Genomic DNA, 26,968 nt, shown 5'->3' on the forward strand with positions numbered 1-26,968 from the left:
GATCCTTTGGGTCCTTTCCCGCTCAAACCGTTCCCCGGCTCTGCGAACGGGCCCGGAACGGTCGCGCCGCGGTCGCGTTGCCGGGGGGAAGGGAAGGGAAGCGGAGGGTGCCGGGCGGTGCGGCGCCGTTTCCCGCCCCCCCCGAAGATGGCGGCGCCCAGCGAGCTCTTGGCCTGGTGCGTCCAACACCTGCGAGGGGACTTCGGGCTGGACGTGGGCGAGGAGGTGGTGAGGTGAGCCCCTCGACACCCCTCCGAGTCCCCCTGGATCCAACACGGGGGGAGCGGGGTGTGTCAGAGCAGCGCTCGGGGGCTCTGGCCGGGGGTGCCCCTCGGGTGGGGGAATTGGGGGCCGGGAGGTGGCAAGGGGGTGTGTGGGGTCACAGAGTCACGCACTTAAAGGGCTTTGTTGCTTGTCCTGCAGGACAGTTCCGAGTTGATTCTTATGGTGGGCCTCCAGGCACTTTAGGAATATCTGTATTTGGTGGAAAAATTGAGGTTCAGCAGAGAACTCTCTGTTGGCAACAGATTGTCTGTAAGATACTATTTTTCCCTGCCACCATTTCAGTCAGCAGGGCAGCCTTACAAGTTAATCTTTGAGGTTTCAGCTTGGAAAACAATTCCATTTCTGGCACATGGAAGTGGCCAGTGCTCCCCTAAGCTTTTCTGAACCATCACTAACGAAGTAAGTCTGAGCACTGAGAACTTGCCTGGGCTACCAATGTCCCCTGAGGTCCCTGAGATTCCTGGGAGCATTATTCCCATGAATTTACAGAGGTTTGGAGACATACCATCAACAGCAGTCACCTTAACAAACACATTGGTTTGGGTTGGGAGGGACCTTAAAGCTCATCTCGTTCCAACCCCTGCCACAGTCTTACCACAGTCTTCACGAAGCTGATGGGAAAAGCACCTGTGCCATTAAATTACTGGATCAGACTTGGAACAGCAGCCCCTTCCCCACATTTCTCCACCCACCTCCTCCCAGGTACATCCTGTCCATAACCAACGAGGATGAGATCCGGGAGTATGTGGTTGACCTTGTCCAGGGCACCGATGGGAAGAAGAGTTGGTTTGTGGAAGAGCTGCTCTCCAGGTGGAGGAAATCCGCCCAACTGCCCTCGGAGCCTTTCTCGGCGTATCAGAAGAAGGACGGTGAGTGCCACAGGGGAGAAGGAATCAAAGTCTCCACTCAGCTTGCCCTGGTTATTGTGTTTATAAACAACTCCATGCCATGAACCCCTGCATGGATAGTGGTCCCATTCCTGATCCTGAGGACAGTTTAAAGCTCATTTTCGGTCACCAAGTAGAGTCCAGGGACATCTTTCCCTTGCTGGTGCTTACCTGGGATCTTTGTGTGCTTCCACACGCTCCCAGAGGCTTTGGAAGTGCCACGGGCAGGAGACCCAGGGAAGAAGGGGAAGCGCAAAGGCCGGAACAAGCAGGAGACGCCGGTGTACGCCGAGCCCAGTGTGCACGTGGAGGAGGTGAAAACCCCCCTGGACCTGGCCAAGGTGAGCCTGGTGGGGACACTGGGGTGGCTGGGGAGACTGGGAACCCCGGGGTGTGGGAAAGGGAAGGCCAAACACAATAAAGGTGGGGTTGGAAAATGAAAATGAGCATTCAGAATGTGTGGGGCTGGTGGGCCCAGGTGGGATCTGGTATCTGGCTTATGTCAGCCATAGTGTGGCCACACGCCTAGAGCAGTGACTGTCCCCTGTGCTGGGCACTGCTGAGGCCACACTTTGAATCCTGGGGTCAGTTCTGGGTCCCTCACAACAGGAAGAACGTTGAGAGTCTGGAGTGTGTCCAGAGAAGGGAATGGATGTGGGGAAGGGGCTGGAGCACCAGGAGGAGCTGAGGGAGCTGTGGGGGCTCAGGCTGGAGAAAAGGAAGCTCATTGCCCTGTAGTTATCCTCTAACTTCATTAAAATTTAAAACAAAACAAGTGAGAGAGCTCTGCCAAGGTCACTTGATCTGCTTTTGGGTTTTTTTCTTTATGGTGGCACTGTTTTGATTTGGCAGTTGCGCTAAAACCAGTCAGGCTTTTCTGGGGAACCTGGCAATGCTGCATCCACTTGTCAGTAAAACCAAACTGAAATTCAGAGAAAGGAATCAGAATCACTGAGGCCAAGTCTCAGAAGGAGGAGCAGAATTTATTTTACAGCTCAGAACTTGAACCTGCTGTGCATGGAAAACCCCTACTGTGGTGGCTGTGTTGGGTGGGACACAGGAAAGCTGCTGGGAGGTGTCCTGGCTGTGAATGCAGTGGCCCTGCTGCCACCAACAGCTCTGTGTTGGGACAGGCACACAGAGGGCATTGTCATAGTCTAAATAATCCTTGGAAATAAATCTGGGAGTAGCTGAGCTGCTGTTTGGAGCTGTTAAGCCCCTGTGAGCTGCTGCTGCAGCCTCGATCCGAGCAGCTCCAGCTCACACAGGCAACAAACATCAAGTGCATCAGCAACATCCTTGTGTCCTTGCTTTGTTTGGATTCCTTGGAGCATTTCTGGCAGGCCTGAGCTTGTCTTTCCGTTCAGTCTGGGGTCTGGTCCAAGTTTCATTGCAGTGAGTCTCCTGGCCTGCCCAGGGGTCAGCCCTTGCTCTCTGCTGCCAGTTTGGCACTTTGAGCACAGTTTGTTTGTTTATTTTTTTACTTCCCAGGCCCAGGAGAGCAGCAGCAGCAGTGTTGGCAGCACTAGCATTTCCTCTAAGAAGAAGCCCAAATATGTCAGCCTGTACACCAAGGAGGGGCAGGACAGGCTGGCTGTGCTCATCCCAGGCCGTCACCCCTGCGAGTGCCTGGGCCAGAAGCACAAGCTCATCAACAACTGCCTGGTGTGCGGGCGCATCGTCTGTGCCCAGGAGGGCTCTGGGCCCTGCCTGTTCTGCGGGGCCCTGGTGAGTCACCAGGGGGGTTATTTGCCCTGCTTGGACCTGGAGAAGTTTGCTGGATTATCCTCTTTAGATAGAAGTTCCTCCTGCAAAGTTCTAAAATGGGGCAGGAAAGAACCTCTTGGATGTTTCCCTCATCATTTATGTCAGTTTGGAGCTTGTCTGGTTTCTGACAGTCTCCTGTGCATCTATCACATCAGGGTCCAAAATCTGTGCGAGGCTTCAGCCCCATCCTGGGCACAGCCCTGGTCACCTTGTCAAGAGCAGGAGTCACAGCCAGGCTCGTGTCCTGATTTTCCTCAACACTTGTGCAGTATGGATCCTTTGGGATACCTGTTACACACACATTCCATTTAAAGGGCACCTTTTGGAGAAAGGGGGCAAGTTATTGATGGCAGATGAGAGGAAATTCCTCTTCATATGAGAGGAAAATACTGGTTGGGCGGACAAAATGTTTTAAATCAGATTTGTTGCTACTGTGAAAGGTTAGTTTTAATGCCAGTGGCCAATGAGGAGAGAACATCTCTGAGTTAAGGGTTGTTGATGACCTTCCCTAGTATTTGTTTCCTTTTTTTCCTTAGGTATGCACTAAAGAAGAACAGGACATTCTTCAGCGGGACTCCAACAAGAGCCAGAAGCTGCTGAAGAAGCTCATGGCAGGTCCATAGCAATTCCATACCTAGAATAGAGTGAATACAGTCAGTTTGTGTATGTTGTTTGCTTCAGACTTCACTGAGCCACTTGCCCTGGTGTTTGTGGTGGGTGTTAAAGGGATAGATTGGAAGTTGACTCCTTAGATCCTCCCTGCAAGCCTCAGCAGCATTCCTGGGCTTCAGCAGAGGTGACAACTCTGAGTGTCAAATGGCAGTGCATGATGTCCTTACCCTGCTCCTTTGGCATTGCAGAATCAATCACATGAACTGGATCATTGTAGCAGTCCTTGAAAAGTAGGATAAGTCTCCTGTGGAATGTGTGCTGTGGAAGATGAAGTGCTGCTATCTGATGTGCTTGGTCTGGAGAGGTGGTGGTTAATATTTCCTAATGGCTCTTCTTGTCTAGCACTTATCTTGGGAGCTAAAAATAGGAACAGAGCCAAGGCAAGCAAGAGGAAATAATACCAAGTGTCCCAGCAAAGACCTGTGCATTGTGGGGATGTTTGTCTGAGTTTAGCTGAAATACAGCCAAGGTCATGGTGTTCTTGGTGGAAAAATATACTTTGCTGAAGAACTGGGGGAATATTTCTTCTTCTTAGAGCTGCTGAGATGGCAGGAGGGCCTGAAGTCCTTGGCGGCACTGGCTGGTCATGGAGCTGGGTTGTTATATCCTCCCTGCTGAGATCCTGGTGTACTTCAGGATCTCCTACCTTATCTGTTTAGTCTCTCTTCCCTCCTGACCCTGCCAGCTCTTGCTTTGTTATCTGAGTAGGTGAAAGCTGCAATGTGGTTTGCTGTTTGTCTTGGGAGTGAAAAAACGTGGATCATTGACCAGAGGGAAATGGAGGCAATTGTTTGCAGTGAAGGTGTTTGCCTGCCTGCTGGAATACACTGTTTGTGCCATGGGGGCTTTGGGGCAAACCTTTTGTGGGTTTATTGTTGTTCCCTCTTGTTTGGTTGGTTGAGCTTGAGGCTTTTGACAGGAAGGTTAAGAAGGAAGAGCCTTTTCTGGGAGTTGATTTCTCCATCTCTGCCAAGAGTGGTCTGGAGAACCTGTGTGTCAGGGAAGGGTGTTGTTTGTGAGAGGCACAAACAGCAGCAGGCTCTGGAAATCCCTGGAATTGGCACTGATCTGTCCTGGGCAAGAGACTCTTTGTGAGGGTAACAACGGGTGGGAAAGGGTTTGGCTTTTAGGAGGGGTCTCCTAAAAAATCTGAGCTGTTGCTGGAGAAGAGAAGGCACCAGGATGAGACCTTACAGCCCCTTCCAGTGCCTGAAGGGGATTTATTAAAAGGAGGGAGAGGGACTTTATTATAGACAGGCAGAGGGTGATAGGACAAAAAGGAATGGTTTTAAACTAAAAGAGTAGATATTGAGGTTGGATATTAAAAGAAATTCCTCCCTGTGAGGGTGGGGAGGCCCTGGCACAGGTTGCCCAGAGAAGCTGTGGCTGCTCCATCCCTGGAAGTGCCCAAGGCCATATTGGACGGGGCTTGGAGCAACCTGGGCTAGTGGAAGCTGTCTCTGCCCCTGACAGGGGGTGGATCAAGATGGTCTTTAAGGTCCCTTCCCACTCAAACCATTCCATGATTTTATGAAGGCCTGTGGTTGGTGATGGGTGGAATTTTGACTGCTCAAATTGTTAGGGAGGGGTGAAGAAGAATCAAAGACCAAGAGCTTCTCTCTAAACTCTACCCAGACCTTGTGTTTAAGTGCCTGCTCCTCTTCCAAGGAAGGATTCTGTGAAATGGGCTTGAGGGAAAATCAGGCTTTCAACCTCCTTGGAAAAATGCTGGGCAAAGTTGCTCTTTTAGCTCCTGGGATGGCATTTGGTTTAGGGGGCACATCTGCAGCCTGGCCCACTCAGACTGGGCTTGAACTCACTGACTGCTGAGCTGTGTTTTGTTTTCTATCTCAGGTGCTGAAAGTTCAGGGAATTTGGATGCCATAAGCAAGGACTTGCTGCCTCGCCAGGAAGCGAGACTCAAAGCAGGCCTGGAGATGGCTGTGAAGCACAAAGACAAGTTGTTGGAATTTGACAGGACAAGGTAAGATGCCAGGTGAGAGACTGTAATGAAATAGCATAAATGACCTGGCAGGCAAGCTGCCTTTAGCAGGAACGTTGGGAATTCCGTCTGAAACCCGGACTTCAGATGGTGTTTGGTAGAACAAGAGTGAGCCCCTGGAGTGGATTCTGTCTGGGTGGCCTTGCTTTGTGTCCCAGTCACTCCAGCTCTGGAGAGACCAGACAGGAGCAGATTGGAGGGCAGGTTTGGGGCAGGTTAGCGGCAGTTTTGGGGCAGGTCTGGGGTGGTCAGTGCTCTGTCCTGGTCCCACTGTGCTCATCCTCTGCTGTGGTGGTTGTTCCTCACAGTGTGCGTCGCACCCAGGTCATTGACGACGAATCGGATTATTTCGCCACAGACTCCAACCAGTGGCTCTCCAAGCAGGAAAGGGAAGCTCTCCAGAAGAGAGAGCAGGAGCTGCGGGAGCTGCGCCACGCCTCTCGCCTTGCCAAAAAAATCACCATCGACTTCGCCGGCCGGCAGATCCTGGAGGAAGATAACAGCATGGCTGAGTACCACAGCAAGTGAGTGAGCACTGGCAGTGTGCCCGAGAGCAGGGAGGTGAAAAATCCTCATGGGTGGTGGTCTGACATTCTATTAATGCTGCCCTGGAAGGAGATGTTGCAGAAGGCCTGTCTCAACAGAACCTATTCAGCTCAAATTCACACCAAGCTGAGTTCCTGTGGTAGGGAGGAGTGACTGTTCAAATTGGAAATAAACTGAGCAAGGAAATCATTTATTTGGAGAAGATGAGTTAAAAAATGCTTTGGGTCAGGGTGTTTGTGTGTGGAGAAGGGAGACATTGCCAGGGGAAACAGGGAATTGTCATGGCTGTTGTTTGTGCATGCAGGCTGGATGAGACCATTGAAGCCATTAATCGTGGTGGGCTGAGTCAGCCCGGTGGGAGCCCGGAGGAAAAGGCAGCGCTGAATTCTGGTGTGCTGGTGAATCCCCGTCTCCTTCAGCCTGCTCCTTTGGTCAGTGGGAGTTCTAATGATTTATTCCAGAGGAATGACTCATTTTGGGAGAGTTCAAATTAAGAATTGTCAATTTTAGCACATCTGTAGTATTCCATAGGATCACAGAATGGTTTGGGTTGGAAGGGACATAACAGATTGTCTTGTTCCACCCCCTGCCATGGGCAGGGACACCTTCCACTAGCCCAGGTTGCTCCAAGCCCCATCCAACCTGGTCTTGGACACTTCCAGGGATGGCATGATTTGACAAGCTGTTTCAGCATCTCACAGTAAAGAATATCTCCCTAATATCTAATCCAACCCTGCCCTCTGTTAGTGGGAAGACATTCCCACTCTTTCCTCCTCTATGTTCTTCAGTGGGTGTCTCAGTTTGGGCCAGAGAAGGTTTGCCAATGTCCTGCTCTGTTCCCTGCTCCTGGTGGGTTGATTTGTGGGAGTTTTAGCCTCCTGCCTCCTTTTCAGGAATGCAGGACAATTTCTGAGTGTCAGAATAAGGCTGTGTTATCCTTTCAGCTCTATTTTATGAAGCCTTTTCTGCCAGATTCCCAGTTTCCAAAGAGCATAACGGTAATATCTCTGTTCTTAAATGAAGGAAAACTCCAAACAGGATTTACACTTGATACACATTGTTCTTGGAGAGGTGCTAACCTTTTCCCTGTTTTGTTTGAACACTCTAGTGGGTGGACCAAACTGGTTTGCTCCCGCAAAGGAAAACGGTTCATTCCATGGATGCTGGAAGTGAGTCTGGCTCGGAGCGGAGCAGACTACGGATTCAAGACCGAGAGCTGCAGGAGATCTCTGATGATGGTTGGTGCCTCAGCTTGCACCAGCCTTGGGCTTCCTTGCTCGTGAGAGGAATCAAAAGGTGAAGGTATCCCAGGCAGCTCCTGCTCCAAGAAAGTGGAAAGTTGTGTTCCTCAGAGCACCTCTGTGGACAGTGGCTTTGTACAGTGATTGGTAGCTGTGATAGCTCCAGGTTTGGAAGCTGTGTTTCTTCTTCCTATGTACTGATGGTTTGAGGATCTGGAGAATGTTTTTTTTTTGCAAATATCTAACCTGGAAGGGACAAGTTTTTTCCCACTGTGGGAATGTAGAGAGAGGCTGAGATTTCTGTGCTGTAGTTGGGGCACACCTGTGTAGAATTTGAAAAGCAAATAAGCTGACTGTGTTATGTTATGTTATTCTGGTCTTTTTGGCCTTTATAAAGAAGGCAACAATGGCACCAGGTTTTAAAAAAACCCAACCAGACACATCCCCCTTTGGCACTGCCTTCTCCCTCTGGGCTGGAAATCAAGGTACCAAGAGAAGCTCCTGCTGTTAACAGAGAACAAAGAATCTTCCTGAGCCTTTTTTCCCTTCACTGATTTTTTTCATTTTAGAGAACAAAGTATTTCACTTCCCAAGCTAAAGATGCTATAAATCTTAAGGTGCCTGGATCCAGGTGTTCTGGGGATGCTGCAGCCACCCTGGTGCAGCTGCAGAACTCCAGAATCCCCCAGTGACTGCTCCATGCAGTCGCCCGTCCGTTAGTGCTTCCTCAATTGCTCCTTGTGACTTTTGGAGCTTGTACGGGTATTGTGTGAGCAGATTGTCCTGCCCACGTGTGCTGCTGGCCTTGCTGGGAATTTATGTCCTCTCAAACTGTGAGGACACGCTCTGCTTTATTTGTGGCATTATTTTTTGCCCATCTCAGCTTTTCTTTGTGGTCCTGACACATTGCTTGAATTGGGATAATCAGGGCAAAGCTTAGCAGCAGGAATTGGGTATATTTGATTGAAAAATCTGTCCATGTGGGTGATCTCTGCTGAATTTTTAGTCCAAAATTCTCCTCTGTTCTCTAGGGTGGAGGGCAGGACCTGGTACACATCTCATCGAGGGAGGTTGTGGATTGCAGCCACTGCTAAAAGACCTTCCCCTCAGGAAATCTCTGAACTGGAGGCAACCTACAGGATGCTGCTCCGGAAAGGTGAACTCTCCTTGGATCTTGGAATGATTTGGTACATTGAGCCACATAATGAGTAGTGTCAGAAATCCCTCTCTGCTGAGCAGTTATTGCTGCTTTGCTTTTAACCTTTTGGTCTTTAATTTCTCATCATCCTTTCTGCATTCCTGTCAGAAACAGGGAAAGCTGTATATAAAATTAAATTTCCCAGCCTTAGTCCCGTCATGGGGAAGATCCTGAGCTGGATAAAGCACAGCAAAGTGTTAAAATTGTGTCCCTGGGCCTCAAAAAGAGGTGCATGGAGGAAAAGGAAGGGCACTGGGGCCTGGAAGACCCCAGCTGTGTGGAGGGGCAGTGAGTCCCCTGAAGACATATTTCTTTTGCTGCAGATGTGGAATTTCCAAGCGATTATCCCTCAGGATGCCTCCTGGGCTGTGTGGATGTGACTGACTGTTTATCACAAGAGCAATTTCAGGAGCAGGTGAGTACAGCAAATAACCCTTTCCAAGCTTGCATTAACCGGTAGACCTTCAAAGGGGTGGAACTTGCCTCTGGAGAAGACATTGAGGGGAGATTTTAGGCTGTGTTGAGAGAAAACACAAGTTACAGCAGAGACTTGTGTGACAGAGAACATGAAGGGACCTGGAAACTCAGGACAGTGTGGAAACATGGAAAACTCTGCAGCCATGGTGGTGCTGTGCCACAGGACCTCGTCCCTGCCCTTTGGTGCCAGTGGTACAGGAGAGGGTGGCTCGGCCCATGCAGAGGCATTGTGGTCCGTAGCTGCTGGATATGCCTGGTGCTTCTTCCTGGAGCTGGTTTGGTTGGAATAGTGAACCAGGACCATCTTGTGAGATGGAATAGATGGATGCTTTGGGATGGAACCCACCAGGACTTTGAGCATCTTGCTGTGAGGAGCTGGAGTGGCAGCAGCAGCTGGGACTGTTTCTCAGGATGTGCTCCTCTGATTTTCCGAAACCCTGTGAGGTTTTTAGCAAGGAGGGATGCCTGGAAAGACAGGGAGTGTATTTCTGGTGAAGTCGTGTTTCTTAGTCACTGGAGGAAGGCAGGGAGATTGGAGTACGAGCAGCAGAGGGAGCTTTGTGACTGGAATACCATGAAATCTCCAGGAGTATTTGGCCTGGTATGGGAACAAGCCTTGGGAGAGAGAGAGAGAGGAAGGGACACTGGGGCCAGTGTGGGGATTTTCTTCTGTAGCATCCACTAACTTACAGCTTGGTCTTAAACTGAGATCCTTGTCCATCTTCTGCTGTCTGTAATAGTGGTGGAAAAATATGTCCTGCTCTCACGGTACTTTTCTTTCTCACAATTCCTCATCTTCCTTTGTGGATGTGATCTCCAGGCATTGGTAGAATGGCTTTTACAGCATCTTCAGTCTGGGAATTGCACTGTAGGTAACTGGCTTTTAATCTTCCCATGGAGGACCCTCACAATTAGCCATGTTCTCTGGAAATCCCTCCCTGTTTGCTGGCACTGCTTGGCCACAGAGGCACTGGAGGAAGAGCAGTGTATTCCAAGAGCACTGTTATCCCCCCTATTACATCGGTGAGAGATTTCCCTCTCTCCTCAATGCTGTGGCAGTTCCCAGGCTGTGTTTTACTGGCTTTTTGCTGCTCCCACATTGCAAACTTCTTATAACTGCTAATTTCTTGCCTTTCTGCAGTGGTTTTGTCCATTTTTTCCCAGGATTGCTTTAAGCAGGGTTCATTTCCCTCACTGGTAAGCTTGAATCCAGACATCTGAGCCTCTTTCTGCCATTGCTTGATGAGAAAATGTCTGGTTTTGTGGGCTCTCAGGAGCAGCAAGTGCATCTGAAGGAAGCTGAGCTGCATTTAATTGCAAATGTCAGCAAGATGACCAAGTGTGCAGTGCCAGCTCAGAAATCTGAGTTGGATCTTGCTGGGAGGATGTAAATCCCTGTTTCTCATGTGAGTAATTCAGCCCAGGTTCATCAGGAACCTCATGTCAGCACCGTTGATCCAGCCCTTTCCCAGTGCGCAAAGATCCCTCCTGGCTCCGGCGGAGAGAGAAGGAAGATGATGTGTTTTCCCCACTTCTGGCATACAGAACCATGGGATATTTTCTAGAGGTGTGTTAGCAGGCAAAGTGAGGTGATGCAGAGCAGAGACCTCGTGGGGATTGAGCCACCACGGAGCTTTTCCAGGCGTTGTGCTTTGACTCACACCTCTCCTCCTCACCACCTCCTCTTTGAAGCTCCTGCATGTTCCAGAAGAAATCATTTCACAAGTGCAGGACGAACCACAGTTGCAGGTTATACCTACCTCCCGAAGATGAAATAGTTCCCTGGCTTGTTCATGTTGTTTTGGTGGTGGTCTGGCCTTTCCTGGCAGCCATGGAGGCTTGGTTTGGCTCTTGTGAACATTTGTACCCCTCAACAAGGGAGACTTTTCCTGGTCTTGGTTCTATTCTTGATCTTGGGACTTTAAGCCTGAAGAAGAAAAGGCTCTGGGGAGATCTTAAAGCCCCTTCCAGTGCCTAAAGGGGCTCTAAGAGAGCTGGAGAGGGACTTTGGACAAGGGGTGGAGGGACCAGACAAGGGGGAATGGCTTCCCACTGCCAGACAGTGGGGTTAGATGGGATCTTGGGAAGGAATTGTTGGCTGGGAGGATGGTGAGGCCCTGGCACAGGTTGCCCAGAGCAGTTGTGGCTGCCCCTTCCCTGGAAGTGTTGAAGGCCATGTTGGATGGGGCTTGGAGCAACCTGGTCTACAGAAGGTATCCCTGCCCATGGCAGGGGGTGGAATGAGATGGTCTGGAAGATCCGTTCCCACCCAATCCAGTCTGTGATTCTGTGATTCCATGGCCTGTCCCTTCTGTCTCTCCCATTCTCTCTCAGCCCTTTCACTGCTGTCACCCACTCCCTGTTTAGCACCGTCTGCAGATTTAATTTCCCTGCTGTTTGCATCCTCTCTCAGGTTGCTAATGAAGATGTTGTGGCTCCCTGCTGGTATTTTTGTCATTATTGTCATTTAATTTTTTAATTTTTTTACGCTTGCGCTCAAAAAACCAAAATTAAGCAATGATGCCCCAGCAGAGTCAGACTCATTCCTGCCTGAGTGCTTGTATTATGATTGGAGAGGGTTTATTTATCCACATTTTTACTGGACATGTAAGCCTGGCCTTGCATCACCCCTCAGAGGGCTCAGTCCTACCTACCTCTGCCCTACCTGCAGTATTTGAGGCCCATCTGATATTGCTGAGGTTGGTTGCAGGTCTTCAGGGCTGTATGAGAAGCAGTGATGGAACAGGATCTGATGTGCTGTAGCTGGCAGGGAGCAAAGGGAGAGCAGAAGTGTCCTTGGGACAAGGACCAGTGGCACGTCAGGTGACATTGCCCTAATCCCAGTTGTGCTGCTTATTGCATGAACTAGTTAAATCTGCTCCTCTGGGTTGCTCCCAGGTAGAAAATAATGCAGCCCTTGCAGCAGGCTATTTACACCTCATTTTACTGCTCAGAACTCTGATCTCTGGATTGATGCAGCTCTAGGAGCAGAAGTTGTTGTTGGGTAGGAAAGTCCAGCCCAGATGTCCAGTGTCACCTGCCTTGTCTGCAGTGGACTGAAGCAGGAGCTGCTTCCTGAGCTCAGCCCTGGCTGGCTGGTGCCAGGAGATCCCTCTGAAATCTCAGAATTTGCAGTTGAGCTTTGCACATCTTGCCCCTCCTCAGAGGGCGTTCTGAGCTCGTTTCCTTCTCTCCCTGGCAGCCATCCAAAACCCCCTGGTAGAGACCAGAATGATCCCTTTGTTATGCTTTTCGGCGCTAGAGGTGACCTGGAAACTTTCTTCCCCCCACGGAGCTCCAAGTGTTGACGACGGCTTTTCCTTGCTCCGGGGCTGACGTCACCGACACCTTGAGTTGAGCAAGGAGCTGCCCTTCTTTTCCTGCAGAGGTGTCAGTGACTTCAGCAGCACCCACTCAGGATATGTGGGATGGGGCAGACAGGGCTTGGCAGGGCACTAAAGCCAGAAGGGAAGTGTTTACATTGATGCCATTTCCATGTGCTCTGAAGTCCATGTTCGTTTTGCTAATGACTTTGATCCAAGAGACTATTTAACTGGGAAAATAATGTTTCCTGCTGCTATTTTGGTGGTTGATAGGTGTGTTTGGGCTTATTTTGAGTGCAGGCACACGCACACACCAGTATCTATCTGGCTCTAGTTATTATCCCAGGCTGAAATATTGGGTAATTATGTTTGATGGGAGTTAAGTGTTTATTTTTCATTTCTAGGTGATCGCTTAGTGTCCTTAAATCAGCACAGGGGAACACAGTGAAGCTATTTTTGTGCCACAAGATTGCAACTATCATGTAAATAGCTCCAGCTTTCCCTGTCAGGAAATGTGGGTTTAATCTCTTGGCCTCCTCTTCCCTCCCCAGTGAAAAGAACAGCACAAAAAATGAGACTCAGGTGCCCAGTGTGCAGGACTCACTTTAGATCCTCAAATAGGAGTGGAGAAGGGTAGAGACTTTCTACATTTAGCCTCCAGAAGGTGCCTGTTTAGATTATCTCCAAATAAAGGAACAATAGCCCACTGGAAATATTTTTCTAAGGAGTTAATGAGAGGGAGAAACACAAACATAGACATTGACATGTACTTTGAAGAACAGTGTAAATACATAGAGACTTTTTTATGAGGACCTTCTCCCTGAAGGAAAGGTTTCCTGGTACTGGCTCCAAGCAAGACAAGTGCCTGTTTGTGCCATGCTGTAGCTGTCCTGGCACCTTCCTCACCCCCACCACTGGGATATTTGCCTTCTCATTCCTGAGGCACCTCTCCCAGTGAAGGATTTTTAGCTAGATCAGATTCCTCCTGGAGCAGTGTAGGTGGCTGTTAATGATTGCAACCCATGAGAGGCCTTTGAACTTTACAGGTCCCTGCGTTCTCCTGAGCTGAATTCGTCTTTCCCACATAACCTGATGCCAGATCCTGTGGTGGATTATGTTGACTCACAGGGTGATGCATCTCTTTAATTCAGGTTCTCACTCCACAAAGCCCCCTGGTTCGTGGTTCTGGGAGCACAGCAGGAATGCAGCTGGTTTGGATTAGAGAGGGTAAGAGATGGGGGAGTTTTTCCGTATGGGAAGTGCTTTGGTTTTCATCAGAGGCTCTTCTGAGGCTCCAGCTGCCTTGCATACGCCAGCAGGTTTGCTCAGGCCACTGCTCAGGCTGTTAAGATGAAGGAGAGATTGTCACTTGATGATGATTAATTTAGGAATGCATTAACATGCCAAAGAAATCGAATGATAGAGGCCTGCTTGCCCTCTCCTCTGGTTTCCTAGACCCAAGGGAAAAAGCGAAGCCAAGGCTGAAGCATATGACTTAATTAATGATGACTGTGGACTTAGCCTCTGCTACCATTTCAGCAAACTACTCACGAGCTGGCAGGGCCTTTTCCCTCTCTCAGATGTGGTCACTGAGACTTGCTGCCTTCTCAGTGTTTGGGTTTTATTTCATCCTGAAACCAAGGGTTAGATAAAACTGACTTGGGCCCTGGCTACTCCCCGACCAGGCTGAGCTGTGACCACCCTTTCCGTGCTGACCCAAAATGTTGGTGTCAGCTCCAAAATACAGCCGTCACCATACATGTACCCAAGGCCTCTGTGTGTCATCCATTTCCTAACCCTGAACAGACCAGTCACTCCGTGTCCTGGTCCTGTGAGAAATCTCATCCCGCTGTTGGGGTCGAATCAATGCTGGGAGCAGCTGCTGGGTCACACACCTCCTCAAGAAGCAGCAGCAAGGGTCAGTGCAGTGAGTGGCAGCTGCCCAAGGGAACCAGGGACACTGCTGCCTTCTCTGTGCAGGGCTGTGTACCCAGAGTTGGGGTTTTCCCAACTCTTTTCTTTGTGTGTCCTAACCCTGTGCTTCCCAACTGTGATTTATGAAAGACTTTGTGAAACTGCGTGAAGTTGTCTGACTATGCAGCTGGCACTGTGAGGTGCCTGTGCCAGAGGCTGGTGCCCTGCTTCCCCCTTGTGTCTTCCTCCCCATGGCATTTTCCTCCTCCATGCCAGCTCTATCCAAGAGCACGGGCAGTGGGCTTGTGTTGGAGCTGAGCTTAGCCCTGGTTCAGCTCTCCCTTGGCACGGGGGGATAAATCAGCTCTTTCAGCCTTGTACCCTCCCAAATATTTTTCCAAATCCACCCAGTTTCTCCCGAACTGGTCATCAGGCACTCTGTAAACATCTCCAGCCGTTCCAGGGTTTACCAGGGGCGGGTGTTGTGTCAGGCTGGGAGTTGAGGCGCACAAGGGTGTTGGTGGCTATAGGGCCCATGACGCCAGTTCAGAGAGGGCCAGGGGGTGCAGCATTTGATGGCTCTGCCGAGTCCTTGGGGTTTCCCCATGGACAGACTGCTTGGAGTGCACCAGCACGAGTTTGAGTGTTAAATCTACATTTCAAAGTCCTGTTATTACATTTTAATTGCTTCCCCTGTCCTGCGAATCAAAGTACAGCCTGTGGTGTGGGAGCAGCAGGATCAGAGCAGGGCTCCAGGCTGGGAGGTGGAGAACACCCACTGGATGGATCTGCCCAGCCAAGGAAACGATCCCCCAGTGATCCCGGCCTGCTGCGCCTGGAGCTGGTTGTGTACCAGCCAGGCATGCAAGGGGCAGAGCAGGCGAGGGCTGCCAGGCATTGTGGTGGGAAGAAGGGGAAAGGAAGGCCGGCTCGCAGAATTCCTTGTGCATCCTGGCACAGGGAACGTGTGCCAGCACACGAGCTGCCAGCAGCAGCTGGAAGCGCTCAGGAACAGCAGGGAGGATGTTGACTGCAACAATGCATCAAGGCTGCGGTTTGTAACCTCAATAGTCAGGCAGTTAAGTTTTTTTTTCTCTTTTTTTTTTAACAAAGACATTTTGATTGCCAAATCCATAACCATTAGCAGCTGTGGTTTCGAGCTGTTCCTTCCTCACACGTTGCAGTCTAGACCTGACAGGCTTTCAAACAAAAGTTTGGCTGCCAGCTTTTGTTTGGATTTCTTTGTGATCCTGCTTTTTTTCCTTCTTTTCCCGTTCCGTTGATTCAGATTGAACATGGATGTGTATCCCAGCCTCTGTGGAGCAGCTCCTCTGCATCCTCGAGCAGTTCTGTGGCCAAGGACAGCTTGTAGTGTTCCTTGGTTGCATGTTCTGGATGTTTCTGCCTCAAGCTAGAAAATCTGGCATTTCTAGGAAGTTGGATCTGCTTTAGGGTTTCTGTTTAGGAAAATGTTACATTTCTGTCAAGCCAAAGGCTGAGTGCTGAGGCAGAGGGATCAGGTCTTTAAAAGATGATGCTTGAAATTGTTCTCCAGAGTTGGAAGTGTGATGCAAGGCCATGTCATGAGGGAGATCAAAGCTCTGAGTGAAGCGCTTAGGGCTCTGCAAGTGCTTTCCAGAACTGGAGGGCTGAGTCAGGAGGTGACAAAAAGCAGTGGCAAAGCTGGGTCAACTGTTCCCAGTTGGGTGTTACCTTTGTGTGATTGTGCCCTGGAGCACTCAGGGTAAAGGCTGGGTTGAGAAAATTGGCTAGATAATCCCCTAAAGGGAATGTCCTTGCAAAGAGATGATGGAGACCACTGTTGCCAGAACAACAGACAGGAAACTGGTGTTCCAACACCACTTTAGTTGGAAAAGTGACGAGGACGGATGTGGCTTGGGCACAGTGGCACCTCCATCCAGTTAAGCATCATCCCTCTCATTTTTGATGTCTCCATTTTCTTCTGTATCCACATGTCCATGGTGCAGGCATTTCTGTGAGTGCCTTCTTTGGCTGTGGTACCCGTGGCACTCCCAGAAAACTGCCAACTTCCTTTTCCTGTTTGCAAACCACTAAAGAAACATTTTCTATCTGGATGGTGAACAATTTCCCTCTGGAGAGGAGGAGAAAATGGCTGTTTAGTAGTTAATTACCTGTTACGTTGCTCTGACAGCGATGAAGCTTATGAGGCATGAAAGAAGAGCAGATCCGCCTTTCCCACAAATCACCAAGAAAACGGGGTGAAGGAAGTTGGGCTCCCTGGGGATGCCTCACATTCCGCTCTTCTCCTTGCACGTGGCCAAGGGGTTTCTCCAGCGCCCAGGAAGAGCCCAGTGTGTGTTCCTGCCTGCTGGGGAGAGTGATTTATTGCCCCTGCTGGTTCCAGCAGCCCTGCTCTTTCTGAGGGGATGCCGTCTCTGCCAGGATGGTTTTTTTCCCTTTGAATGCGTTTTACGGTGAACTCTCTTGCCAACACACGGGCTCTGCTTGCTTTTATTCTTTCCAGACAATGTTGCTTCCAGTGCTGCCTCTTTTATTCCAAAGCTCTTGGAGACCAACAGGGAAATGAAGGCTGGAGCTGGTGTCCTGGCCCTGTGCTGCCTGGCACAGCAAAACGTGTTTTCCCTGTTGTTCACTGAGGAGCCACGCCAGGAAAATGATTCACCCCTTTCCATTATGAACCTTGCAAAGCATCTCAACCCCCTCCTCACTGGCGGTGCCCCTGGCCACCCCTGGCAGCTGTAAGATGGAGAGGGTGGCAGTGACCCGGGGAAGGACTACAGGTTCCAGCGTGCAATTCTCCACCACTCGGGCTGACCGGGATGTGCTCTGCGGGCTCGGGGGGGGGGGGTGGAGGACAGCCCTGGCTGCAATTCAGTGCTCTCTGTAGGCAGGCGTGTGTGAAACGCTGGGGCTGTTCCCACCCTGGTGTCTCCTTTTGTGTCCCGGGGCCTTAATGAGAGCGAGGGATGCTCCTGAAAGGTCGCTAAGGGAGCTGCTGGGCAGCGTTTGGGCTTTGTGCTGGCGGAGCTGCTGCTCCCTGCACGCGGTGCCTTTGTTCGTGCCTCGGATGCGCCGGAGCAGAGCTCATCTCGTTAGTGATGGTTTGGCTTCCTCCCAGCACGTTTTCCTTCGGCTCTCCATTCCCTTGCCATCGGGTCACGGCACTCGGGTTCAAGCCAACGCAGCTTATCGGAGAGGGATGAAGAAATCAAGGGGTTCAGGGCAGCCCTTCTCCAAGTTTTCTTTCCAAGATGGACTCAGGATGTGATAAGGGTCCCGAACACTGCATTGATATCACTGAGCCTGCATGGCCCTGGCATCCCGCTGCAGGGTTTACCCTAATCAGGGAAAAATTATTTAACAGATTGGTGTAGGGGGGGGAAATAGCAGGAGGTTTTTTCTCAGCTGTCAGAGAAGGTGGGTTCGTGTCTCTGCTGGCTCTGAGCTGGCTCGTCCCCTCCTTTGCTCTTTTGCTGTGGGCTGTGGAGCAGGAGGCTGGCAGCCCTGCTGCTATTCCTGGTGCTGACAAGCTGCTGATGGGAGACGAGGGATGGCGAAAACAAAGTGTAGGGAACATTCATTAGCAATTATCCCTTGCCTGCAGCTTGAGTGAGGTGGCTGTTGGGGACATCTGATAGCCACTTAATATACGTTCAAAGCATTGGCTCTGGTGTGAGAGTGAGTCTGGTGGCCAGTTTTCGGAGGAGCCCAGCCCTCAGCTCCCTTTTCCAGCTACATTTAACCTCAAGCTCTTCCTGTGTACATTAAGCCCTTGAGATCTGCTTTTCTTTCCCCTCCCAGCTAATCTCATCACAGCCAGGATCTTACAGACCTGTTAGCAGCAAACTGAAGCCCAACTGGAGAGGTGGGATGAGCAAAGAGAGTGGTGGTTGCGTGGACGCTGGTGCGTGGAGCGCATTTATGGGGTTTTCAGTGCAAAGCAGTGGGCAGGTGCAGCAGTTGGTAAAGCTGTGCTGGCTCCTCACAGCCCACGGAGCCCACAAGCCTCCCAACTGCCTCATTGCCAGCCGGCTCCAAGGTGGCAGAAGGTCTGAGAGGAGGCTGAATCATTTTACATTGCATAACCCCTCTCTTTCAAGCTTCTCTGCTCATCTGCAGGATTGGAGGAGGATGGGTTTGCTCCTTCTTGAGGGACAACCTGGCCTCTGGACTGTTTTTGTTGTAGCCACCTTCTCCTAAATGCAGAGTTGCTTCTGTGTAGAGGCAACATGAAGCCTGGAGTACTGCCACCTGTCTTATTAACACCCTCAAGATGAGAATGATGAGTGCCATTGAATTTAAGAAGGAGCTTCCCACATCAGACCCCTGTCTGGATTTGATTCTTGGTCTCCAGAAGACAGGGAGCATGGTGTCCCTCTGAATTGACCTTTTATTTGAAAAACTGCTGTTGCAGATCCTGTTCACTGGGGTTTGTGGAATCCCAGACTGGTTTGAATTGGAAGAAACTTAAAGCCATGGGCAGGGACACCTTCCACTAGACCAGGTTCCTCCAAGCCCTGTCCAACCTGGCCAGTATGACAGGATATGCTCTGTCCTCTCTCCCTGCCACATTCAGTGTGGGGTTTGGGCTTTTATTCCAAGCCTCAGGTTTGCTGAAGTGCTGATGGGCAGGCACCAGTGTCTGCGGGACGTAGTAGTTGGGAATAAATTTGTTCTGTGTCTCCTAAACTTCTGATGTTGCAGATTGTAGAGTGACTCAACTGACCTCTCCCAACAAAAACATGGAGAAATGAGGTTTTTTACTTGTTAGACGCTTGGGCAGCTGTGGAAAATGTAATGGAGGCAAATGTGTTTGGTGTCATGGTGGCAGCATCTCCACTGAGAGTGGAGCTCCCTAAATTTCTGTGGGATGAATGAATGGAATTAAGTCATAGAAGGGACTGGGGAAAGAAGGGAGCTGGGCTGTAGGGTTGGCTCAGCATGTTGTGAGGGCTCAGCCTTATCTTTCTCACCTGGGAGCATCCTGTCTCTAGTCAGAGGAAAGGGTTACAGCTCTTTCTCGACTCCAGCAGGCAGGAATATTCCACTTTTTTTGTTCAGCAGGATGGGATAAGAGGTTTCCAGGGTAGGTACAATAGGAAGCCTTAAATGTAGCGTCTGGACAAGGGGCTTCTGGGAGGGAGATGCCAGAGGAAGGAGTGAGGCTTTTTAAAATGCAGGACATGAAGGGATTTGGCACAGGGACAGAAACATACCCTGGGAGCGAAGATGAAAGGCTGTGGTGTGGAAGCCTGAACCCGAGTCGCAGCTGTGGCATCCGCCTCGGTCTTGGGATTGGATTGAGCTGGAAGCTCTTGGAGCCGAAGGCTTGATCCTGGCTTTGGATGAAAGCTGTCAGTGGAGAAGCCAGCCTGGCTGTTGCCTTCACTGCTGAAGGCAGGGTCCCTGTTTGGGGCATGTTCTCTGGCTGGGGGCTGTAAGGGGTGTGAGGGGGACATGGTGGTGTTGAAGTCTGCCTGGGAGATGGTGGCTGAGGAGATTTGGGAAGCAGCTGCACTCCAGGCATAAGACCTCTATGACACACTGATCCTGGACAACCAACATGGCTGAACCAGGTGTAGTGGAGCCAGGATGGACCACCTCTGTGGCCAGGTTTGGGTGGTCCCTCATGCCCCTCTACCCTATGGAATGACCTTTGGAGACTGTGGTGACACAGGGGCTGCTGGATACTTCAGGTCCTCTGGCCATGGAGGTGCCAGCAGTCACCCACGTGATGCCAAGAGCGATAAAGCAGCACCAGCATTTCACACTCTGCAGGCATTGGCCGGGGATATTCACATTGGCTCTTGCTAACCTTCCAAGATCCTCCTTCCCTGCAGATGGGAAATGAAAATACTTGGCACTAGCATGGAGCAGTGGAAGCAAGTCAAGTAAGGTGACTCAGCCAAAAAAAAATAGAGAGGAGGAAATCTGTCCAAGCCTGGATTGGTGCAGCAGGTCATCAGTGTGCGGCTTTTCCTCCCCAGTGTGAAGCAGCTGAGTGCACCTACATCTCTCTCTCTTACTCAGTGTACAGCCCTTACATGCTGTTGTAAAATGAGAGGGGCTGGAAGCACTTTTCCTGGTTGATCCAATCCCAGTGTTGGGCTTCTGTAAATCCCCCCTAACCGCTGGCAGTGCTGCCAAACCCCACTGCAGCACAGGGAGAGCAGGTCGCTCCCTGCTTTCCTCTCCATGCCCAGCTGTTCCAGGGCAAATCCAAACTCATCTTGGCAAGTCGGTGAGAGCTTTTCAAACACTCGGCCTAGGAGTCATTTGTTAGTAACAAATGGGGGATTTGCCAGGACACGCAGCTCCATCTGGTCTGGCATCCTGTCCCCTCCAGCAGCCTTGACGGATCTGCTTGGGGAAGGCAGGGGAGCAGGAAAGAAAAAGAAGGCAGTTTTCCCATGGAAGGAAAACCACTTCTGCAGTCTGTTTGAGCAGGGTTTTCTGGGCTGGAGCACCTTCATGGCACGCCCTGGTCTCGGTGCCTGTCAGCGCCAGCTCTGCAGCTCGTGGACAGTCTGAGGTGAGGGTTGGAAGATACATTTTTATTATTGTTTTGCATTTCACCTCTGAATGCCAGTGAGGCTGATTTACAGCCAGTCAGCATTTTGGTGCACTTCAGCATGGAGTGGATTTTTTCTCCTTTTTTCCCCTGTGGTTAATGAGAGAAACAATCTTAGAGGCCTTTTCCAACCTAAATGCTTCTATGATTCTATAATCTGTTTATACTCTTCCTATAGAATTCCCCCATGTCTTCATCATAGTGAAATCCCTCTGCAGAGTCCGTGCATGGTGCCAGCTCTGAGCTGCTTCTTTGAGCCATCGCTTTGGTGTGCTGCTGCTCTGTTGCTCACCCTTTAGATGCAGATAAGTCTCAAGCGCTGCATGTCCCACAGCAGGACGGTGCACACTCTCCAAATCTCCAATCTTTGTGTTTGGACTGAGCTTTGTGGGGAATATTTGGTGATGTATCTGTACCTGGGTCACCTGGAGGTGGCCACCTTTCTGGTGGTCATCTTCATGCTGGGTTTGATGGGTTGTTTTGGTTGAGGTACCGTTGTGCTGCCTGTGACTGGGTCGGATTAGTGGGGATACCCACATTCCTGGGAATGCATTGGGATGAAAATCAGTCCCATGCTTGTCCCAGTGAACAGGCAGGCTGGGGAGGGAAGGGCCTTGACTGCCTCCCTGTCGACACCCAACAGTTCTGATCAGCTTATGCCAAATGTGAAACTGCAGAGGAAGCACAGGTCAGTGCTAAAGGAGTTTGCGAGCAGCCAGGGTGAGCGGATCCAAAAAGGCAGCAAGCTCTGGCAGAGGCGCGATGAGAAGAGGCTGAGCAAGGAACTCACTGAATTACACCCAACCCTGCAATTGTTTGGTTTTTTTTCATTGAAAGTTCTTGAAGTGGTTTAGTCTGCGCTGCTACAGCCTTGGTATAACCCAAGTCTTGGCTAAAATCCCTCTGCTCCTGCCCGCTGAGCTCCTTCCACACCCGTGCAGCCGCCCTGACTCTGTTCCCTGTGTCTCACTGTGTTTTGCAGTATCCGGACCTGAGCCAGGAGTCCGGGTCTCCATTTGTCTTTATCTGCACTAATCCCCAGGAGATGGTTGTGAAGTTTCCCATCAAAGGAAAACACAAAATCTGTAAGTAGTAAAGTTTCCCCAGCTGCCCCATTGGCCCTCGAAGCCTGCTCCCCTCGGCACCCTGGCTTGCCTTTGCCAGATGAGTTCCCAACCTTTGCCCTCTGCTCTTTGATCTGGAGGTGTTTGTTTAATGGCTCGAATACATCTGTAATATTTTTTTTGTCTTCGGTTCCCCTTGCCCCAGATGTTGCTTCCTTCCAAATACATGCCTCTTCCTGCCTCTGCAAACACTCGGGAGTCACAGAGCGCTCCTGTGGGCGACTGATCCGCTGCCGGTGTGGGCCTGGGTTGGGATACGAGCTGGTGCGGTGATGCCTGGGTGGATCCACGCAACCTCCTTGTCCTGTAGTTCCAAATCATCCTCTCACCTCTGAGGATGGTGAGGGCTTGAACAGCAAGAGCTGCAGGGCAAGATGGATGTTCCCCATCCACAGGCCAGTGGGCTGGGTTGTCCTGGCAGAGCTCTCAGGGAAGTGCCGCAGCATCTGTCTGCGCTCCACTTGCCAGTGTTGTTAGTCCCTTTTATGAGCCACCAGCCCTTCCGCAGGCTGCCAGTTATTCCTGCCGGCTGCTGTAAAAAGGATGGAGGAGGGATGCGGCAGCTGGGGAGCCCACAGTCAGCTCTGGCCTTATTAGCAGCCTCCCCACCACACAGCCCAGGGAAGGAACCGCACACACTTGCAGGGGATGTGAAAAATTAATTTAACGGGCTAAAAGCAGCAGAAACAGGAACAGTCTTGGCTGTTTGTTTAGCAGAGCTGATGCCTGGGTGTTCTCCCTCGTTTGCCGTGTGGATCTCCAGGAGTAGTTACCTGGGGCACAGGAGAAGTGGGATTTCTCAGGACTGGTTAATAAGGGCTTTTGAAGCACAGTGTAGGATTACTTTTGTTGGTTTTGAGGTTTTTTCCCCTCTGTGTTCAGGGAAGCACCTTTCTCCCACAGCTTCAGTTTTGCCTCAACTGTTGAGGTGTTTCTGCAGAACTGTTTGGTTTCTTCTCTGCCTTTTGGAGCAGTACCTGCAAGGTGCATTCAGCTGATAGTGACCAGCAATGCTTGGAGAGCTGCAGCACTTGGATCTCACTCACAGCACAGTCCTCCTGCTGTATGGGTCATTCTCAGTACCACTGAGCAGGCAGGAGTTATTTAGGATGCAAACATCTCAGCTGTGGGAGAACAGCCTTGTGGCTGTTGTGTGCTGGAGCAGCAACTGCATCTTCTTTTTTCCCTTGTTTCAATCTCTCCTTGCTCTTGTCCAGGCTCTCATGCCCTTCCACTCCCACATCTGCCTCCATCCATCGAGGGGTAGGAGATGGGGACGCTGCCATGTGGGGTGAGCGCAGGATGACCGGCTTGTGTGTGTCTGCCTCGCTGGGTGCAGGTGCTGCCAGTCCCCTCCCCATCTGTCACATCATCTCCTTTGTGTTGTGACACTTCCCTGCTTGGAGAAGGATCAGTCTAACAGCCTGGAAGGAAGCCGGCTGTGCTGGCGGCTGCCTGCTCTCCTGCTGCTGGCCCTGCCTTCCCTGCCCTCCATCCCGACAGGAGCTGTCACGGGAGCAACGCGAGAGGACTGTGGAGCTGCATGTTCACCCCCCGGAAGGGACATCATCCGTCTGGGTGATATTTGTGGCAGCCTAGGGAAGGAGCAGGGAAGTCTTTGACCTTTTGTTGGGGCAAGGCGCTGTTTTAATAGGAGCTGGCATTGCATCCCAGGCAGGCAGAAGCTTAATTCTCCCAGCTGGAAGCAGAGCAGAGGGAAGGTGCCGGCTCACATCCCCACCTGGGCTCGCCGGCTGCCCCGGTCTCCTTGAAAGCTGGCTCAAGCCATGACAAAATGCCAGTTTGTTGTGTTGGGAAGCCAAGCCACAGGGTTTTTCTTGCCAGATAACAGCATGTGGGCCTCGCCGCGATGACATCCGGATGCTTCTCCATTGCGAATCAGTTGTTTCTAGCAGCCTGGGGATGGGAAACCCCCCCTAACATGGCTCAGTTTTTGCTTCCAGGGTTATTGTTTGTGAGGAAGGGTTGGGCACAGTGCTTGTGTTGCATCTGGGAGCGTGGCTCTCCGCAAGCACATCCCTGTGTAGTTTTAGCACGTGAGGATAAAGCTTGCTGGCTGTTCTCGTGGGAGTTTTCCTTGAATCTTGGCAAATCTTCCCTGAAGCATTGCTGAGAAACCTCCCTCCAACAGCCGGCGGCTGGAAGAGCACGGAGGAGCGGGCGGAGGGACACGGTATGCGAGAGGCCTTAAATCATTGAGCGGAAAGAGCTGGGGACTCTGGGGCTTTGCCTTATTTTTAGCCTTTTCTTAAAGGTTACCTATGTGGTGTGTGATGTTCGCCAGCTGGAAGAGCAGAGGAGCTTCCCTACGGTTTTGGGGTCCAGGAGGAGCAGGCAGGAGTGTGAAATATGACACTGACAGCCCTGGTGGCACAGTGCTGGTGGTGGGGCACCAGAGCATGGAGAGAGTGGGAACTTGCTGTCTTCCTCCTGCCAACACCCCCACGGTGTGGGGACAGGCTGGTCCGAAATGCTGCTTCTGGATGGGCTGGCTCAGTGTCCAGCCATGGCAAGGAGAGGGATTCTTCCTTATCCTTAGGTGGTGGTGGGTCAATTCTTCTCTGAGATGGCTGACAGAATGGAGGATCTCCCAGACCAGCTTCCAAGCTGTGTTTCAGTTTGTGAATCAGTCACCTGCAAACCCTTTTCACTGAACTGGAATTGAGAAGCTGTCTTGGTTTGGAGAGAAGGTGATGGTCTCTGGCTGGTGAAGCACCTGCTTCTCAGGCACATGGGCATTTACTATCAGTTTTTGAAGCAGTGGCCAAAGCAGAACTTACGTGGAGCTTGATGGGTCTTATCCCCACCACAGGTGTGCTGTAGTTGGATTGGAGCAACACAGTTTTCCCAGGGACTGCATGGGCTGTGCATCATTCACGGACTTGATCCCTCACAGGGATGATGCCGAGGGTGAAGTGCTGCCAGCTCTGGCTACATCCACCTCACTGGGATTTTGCTGGAGTGGACTCTTGTCTCCTCTTAAGATGGAACTCTGATCCCTTTGCCTTCTCTTCTGATGGGATCCCATGTTCCTCCTGAGGGATGCAGGGGATGCTCCCCAGGGATTGGGGCCACCCTCTCAAGCTCAGGATGGGGCTGTGCAGTTTTTGCTGCTGCCTTCTGCAATACGTTGGAGCCCCGTCCCTGCTCCCAGCTACATAGACAGGCTGAGGCTGGCATTTGGAGGACGAGAAGACACAGAGCAGCATCAGGGAGGCAAGTTCTGAGGTAGACGTGGCATTAGAGGAGGTGACTGGGGCTGGCACAGCTTCTCTGGGAGCTGCAGGAACTTTGCCTGGACGAGCAGGAGCATCCTTGCTTTTTTATGGACAGGAAGAAGGGGATGGGGATGCTCCTCCAAGGCAGCTCATTGCCCTCCTGGCTTGCTTGCTGTGCCTGGTTTCTGGCTTCTTCTGCAGGAATTCCCCAAATCCCATGTCCTGGTGTCCTGCTTCTCTCCCAGGTGGGAAAGCAGAGCTGGCAGCCAAGGCACTGTGAAGGACAAGGGGAAGCAGTATTTGCTCCAGGTCTCACGGGAGCTCCTGGCTGAGGTTCTCCCAGGTGGCAAAGGCAGCATGGCCCTCCCAGGTGGTGGCCTTGGAGGCCACCAACCTGGCACTTGGCAGCTCAGGGTGCCCATTGCACCATCATCCCCAAGCTGAGGGTTTGTTGTCCCCAATCCTGGCTTTCAGCTGCACCATGGAGAAACACATCCCTGACACGGTGCTTGACGGTCCCCTGTCTCCTCTGAGTGTGTCAACACACATCCCGCGGGTGAGCACAGGGATCAGTACCCTCCCTGGTAGTGGCAGGCGAGTGCTGGATGTTAATTTACTCTCCTCCTCACTGAATTTCCCCCTCTCCGGCGTCTCTTGGCTGCGTCGGACACGCTTGCCCCCGGCTCCCTGGTGTCGCGCCTGCGGAGGAGGCCGTGGCGGCTGGAAACGCCTGGCTCCTCAAGCAGGATAATTGGATGTGACAGGAACACACTAACTAGGAGACCTCTCTGCCTCCAGCTCATTTGCATTGCAAATAGCATTTAAAAATAAAGAGTGATGAGGGTTTGTTGTGTTTTTTTTTCTTTAATCCTCTCTTTACAGGGAAGCTGGATGCAAAGATCCATCAGGGAGCGAAGAAGGGGTTAATGAAGCAGAAAGCCGTGGGGTGAGCACCAAGGAGCAGTGCGGGTTCCCACGCAGCACCCGAAGGGTGCCAGCATGGTCCTTGGCTCCAGAAAGCAGGTGCAAGACAGATCCCTGATCTCAGATTGCTTTTAGGTATCGCTCTATCTGTTGTATTCCAAACGCATTAAAAGAGACATGTTTTCACCAAGCTCTGTGCTTCGTGGGAAGCCACAAGGGTGGGTGGGAGACGGAGCTTGATGGGATGGAGTTCAACAAGCACTGGCATCTCCACATCCTCCCAGGAGCAGTGAAACCCCAAGATGGGTGAGGGGAGCTCAGAGCAGCAGCCAGCCCAGCTCCATCCTGACTTTGGCAGCCTCTTCCCAAAATGTTCTTTGAGGTATTTTTGACTGGATGGGGTCAGACACATGGAGAAGGGCAGGAAGCTGGGGGAGTAAGGGAGATGGCTCCCGACAGCCAGAGGGTCTTCTTGGAGGCTTTCTGCTTGCAGGTGCCGTTCCAGCCCTTGGAATCGCTGCTGAGTGCTGAACCTTACATCCCTCTCTCCTGATTTGTACCAAAGCAGAAGCCACCCCCTAAAACCTGCCCTCCAGCAGCTGTGTGTAAAACACCTTCTGAATAAGATGAATTTTGCCTTTTTCTCTAATCCCCCCATTCAGCCTCTCCCTGTGTCTCTGTGTCCATGCTCATTACACACTGGTGTGCACTGGGCTGTGATCCTTTCGTGCCATGGTGCTCCAGGCTTGGCTTGAGAACTCCTCCTCATCACCTGGAGCCCACCTGCTCTGGGGA

The 26,968-nt window shown here is 51.3% G+C and overlaps 1 protein-coding gene across 1 annotated transcript; it reads left to right on the forward strand.

Annotated features, from left to right (window-relative positions):
• The first annotated feature begins 119 nt into the window (after positions 1–119).
• TRIP4 (thyroid hormone receptor interactor 4) lies at positions 120–26,357 on the forward strand. Its single transcript, XM_071567995.1, has 13 exons — positions 120–233; positions 988–1,154; positions 1,377–1,513; positions 2,664–2,900; positions 3,476–3,554; positions 5,466–5,595; positions 5,922–6,137; positions 6,464–6,590; positions 7,268–7,455; positions 8,432–8,556; positions 8,922–9,013; positions 21,869–21,971; positions 26,132–26,357. The coding sequence occupies exons 1-13, from the start codon at positions 148–150 to the stop codon at positions 26,197–26,199; spliced, it is 1,755 nt and encodes a 584-aa protein (XP_071424096.1). The 5' UTR covers positions 120–147; the 3' UTR covers positions 26,200–26,357.
• Positions 26,358–26,968: the final 611 nt, after the last annotated feature.

The sequence above is a fragment of the Pithys albifrons genome, chromosome 13 (assembly GCF_047495875.1).
Source record: "Pithys albifrons albifrons isolate INPA30051 chromosome 13, PitAlb_v1, whole genome shotgun sequence".
Classification (NCBI taxonomy): domain Eukaryota; kingdom Metazoa; phylum Chordata; class Aves; order Passeriformes; family Thamnophilidae; genus Pithys; species Pithys albifrons.

Excerpts from the sequence above, each read along its gene's own strand:
- TRIP4 (XM_071567995.1), top strand. The coding sequence starts at position 148 with ATGGCGGCGCCCAGCGAGCTCTTGGCCTGGTGCGTCCAACACCTGCGA. Across the intron at positions 7,456-8,431 it reads CTCGTGAGAGGAATCAAAAG|GGTGGAGGGCAGGACCTGGT; the intron begins GTGAAGGTATCC and ends TCTGTTCTCTAG. Across the intron at positions 8,557-8,921 it reads CAGGATGCTGCTCCGGAAAG|ATGTGGAATTTCCAAGCGAT; the intron begins GTGAACTCTCCT and ends CTTTTGCTGCAG.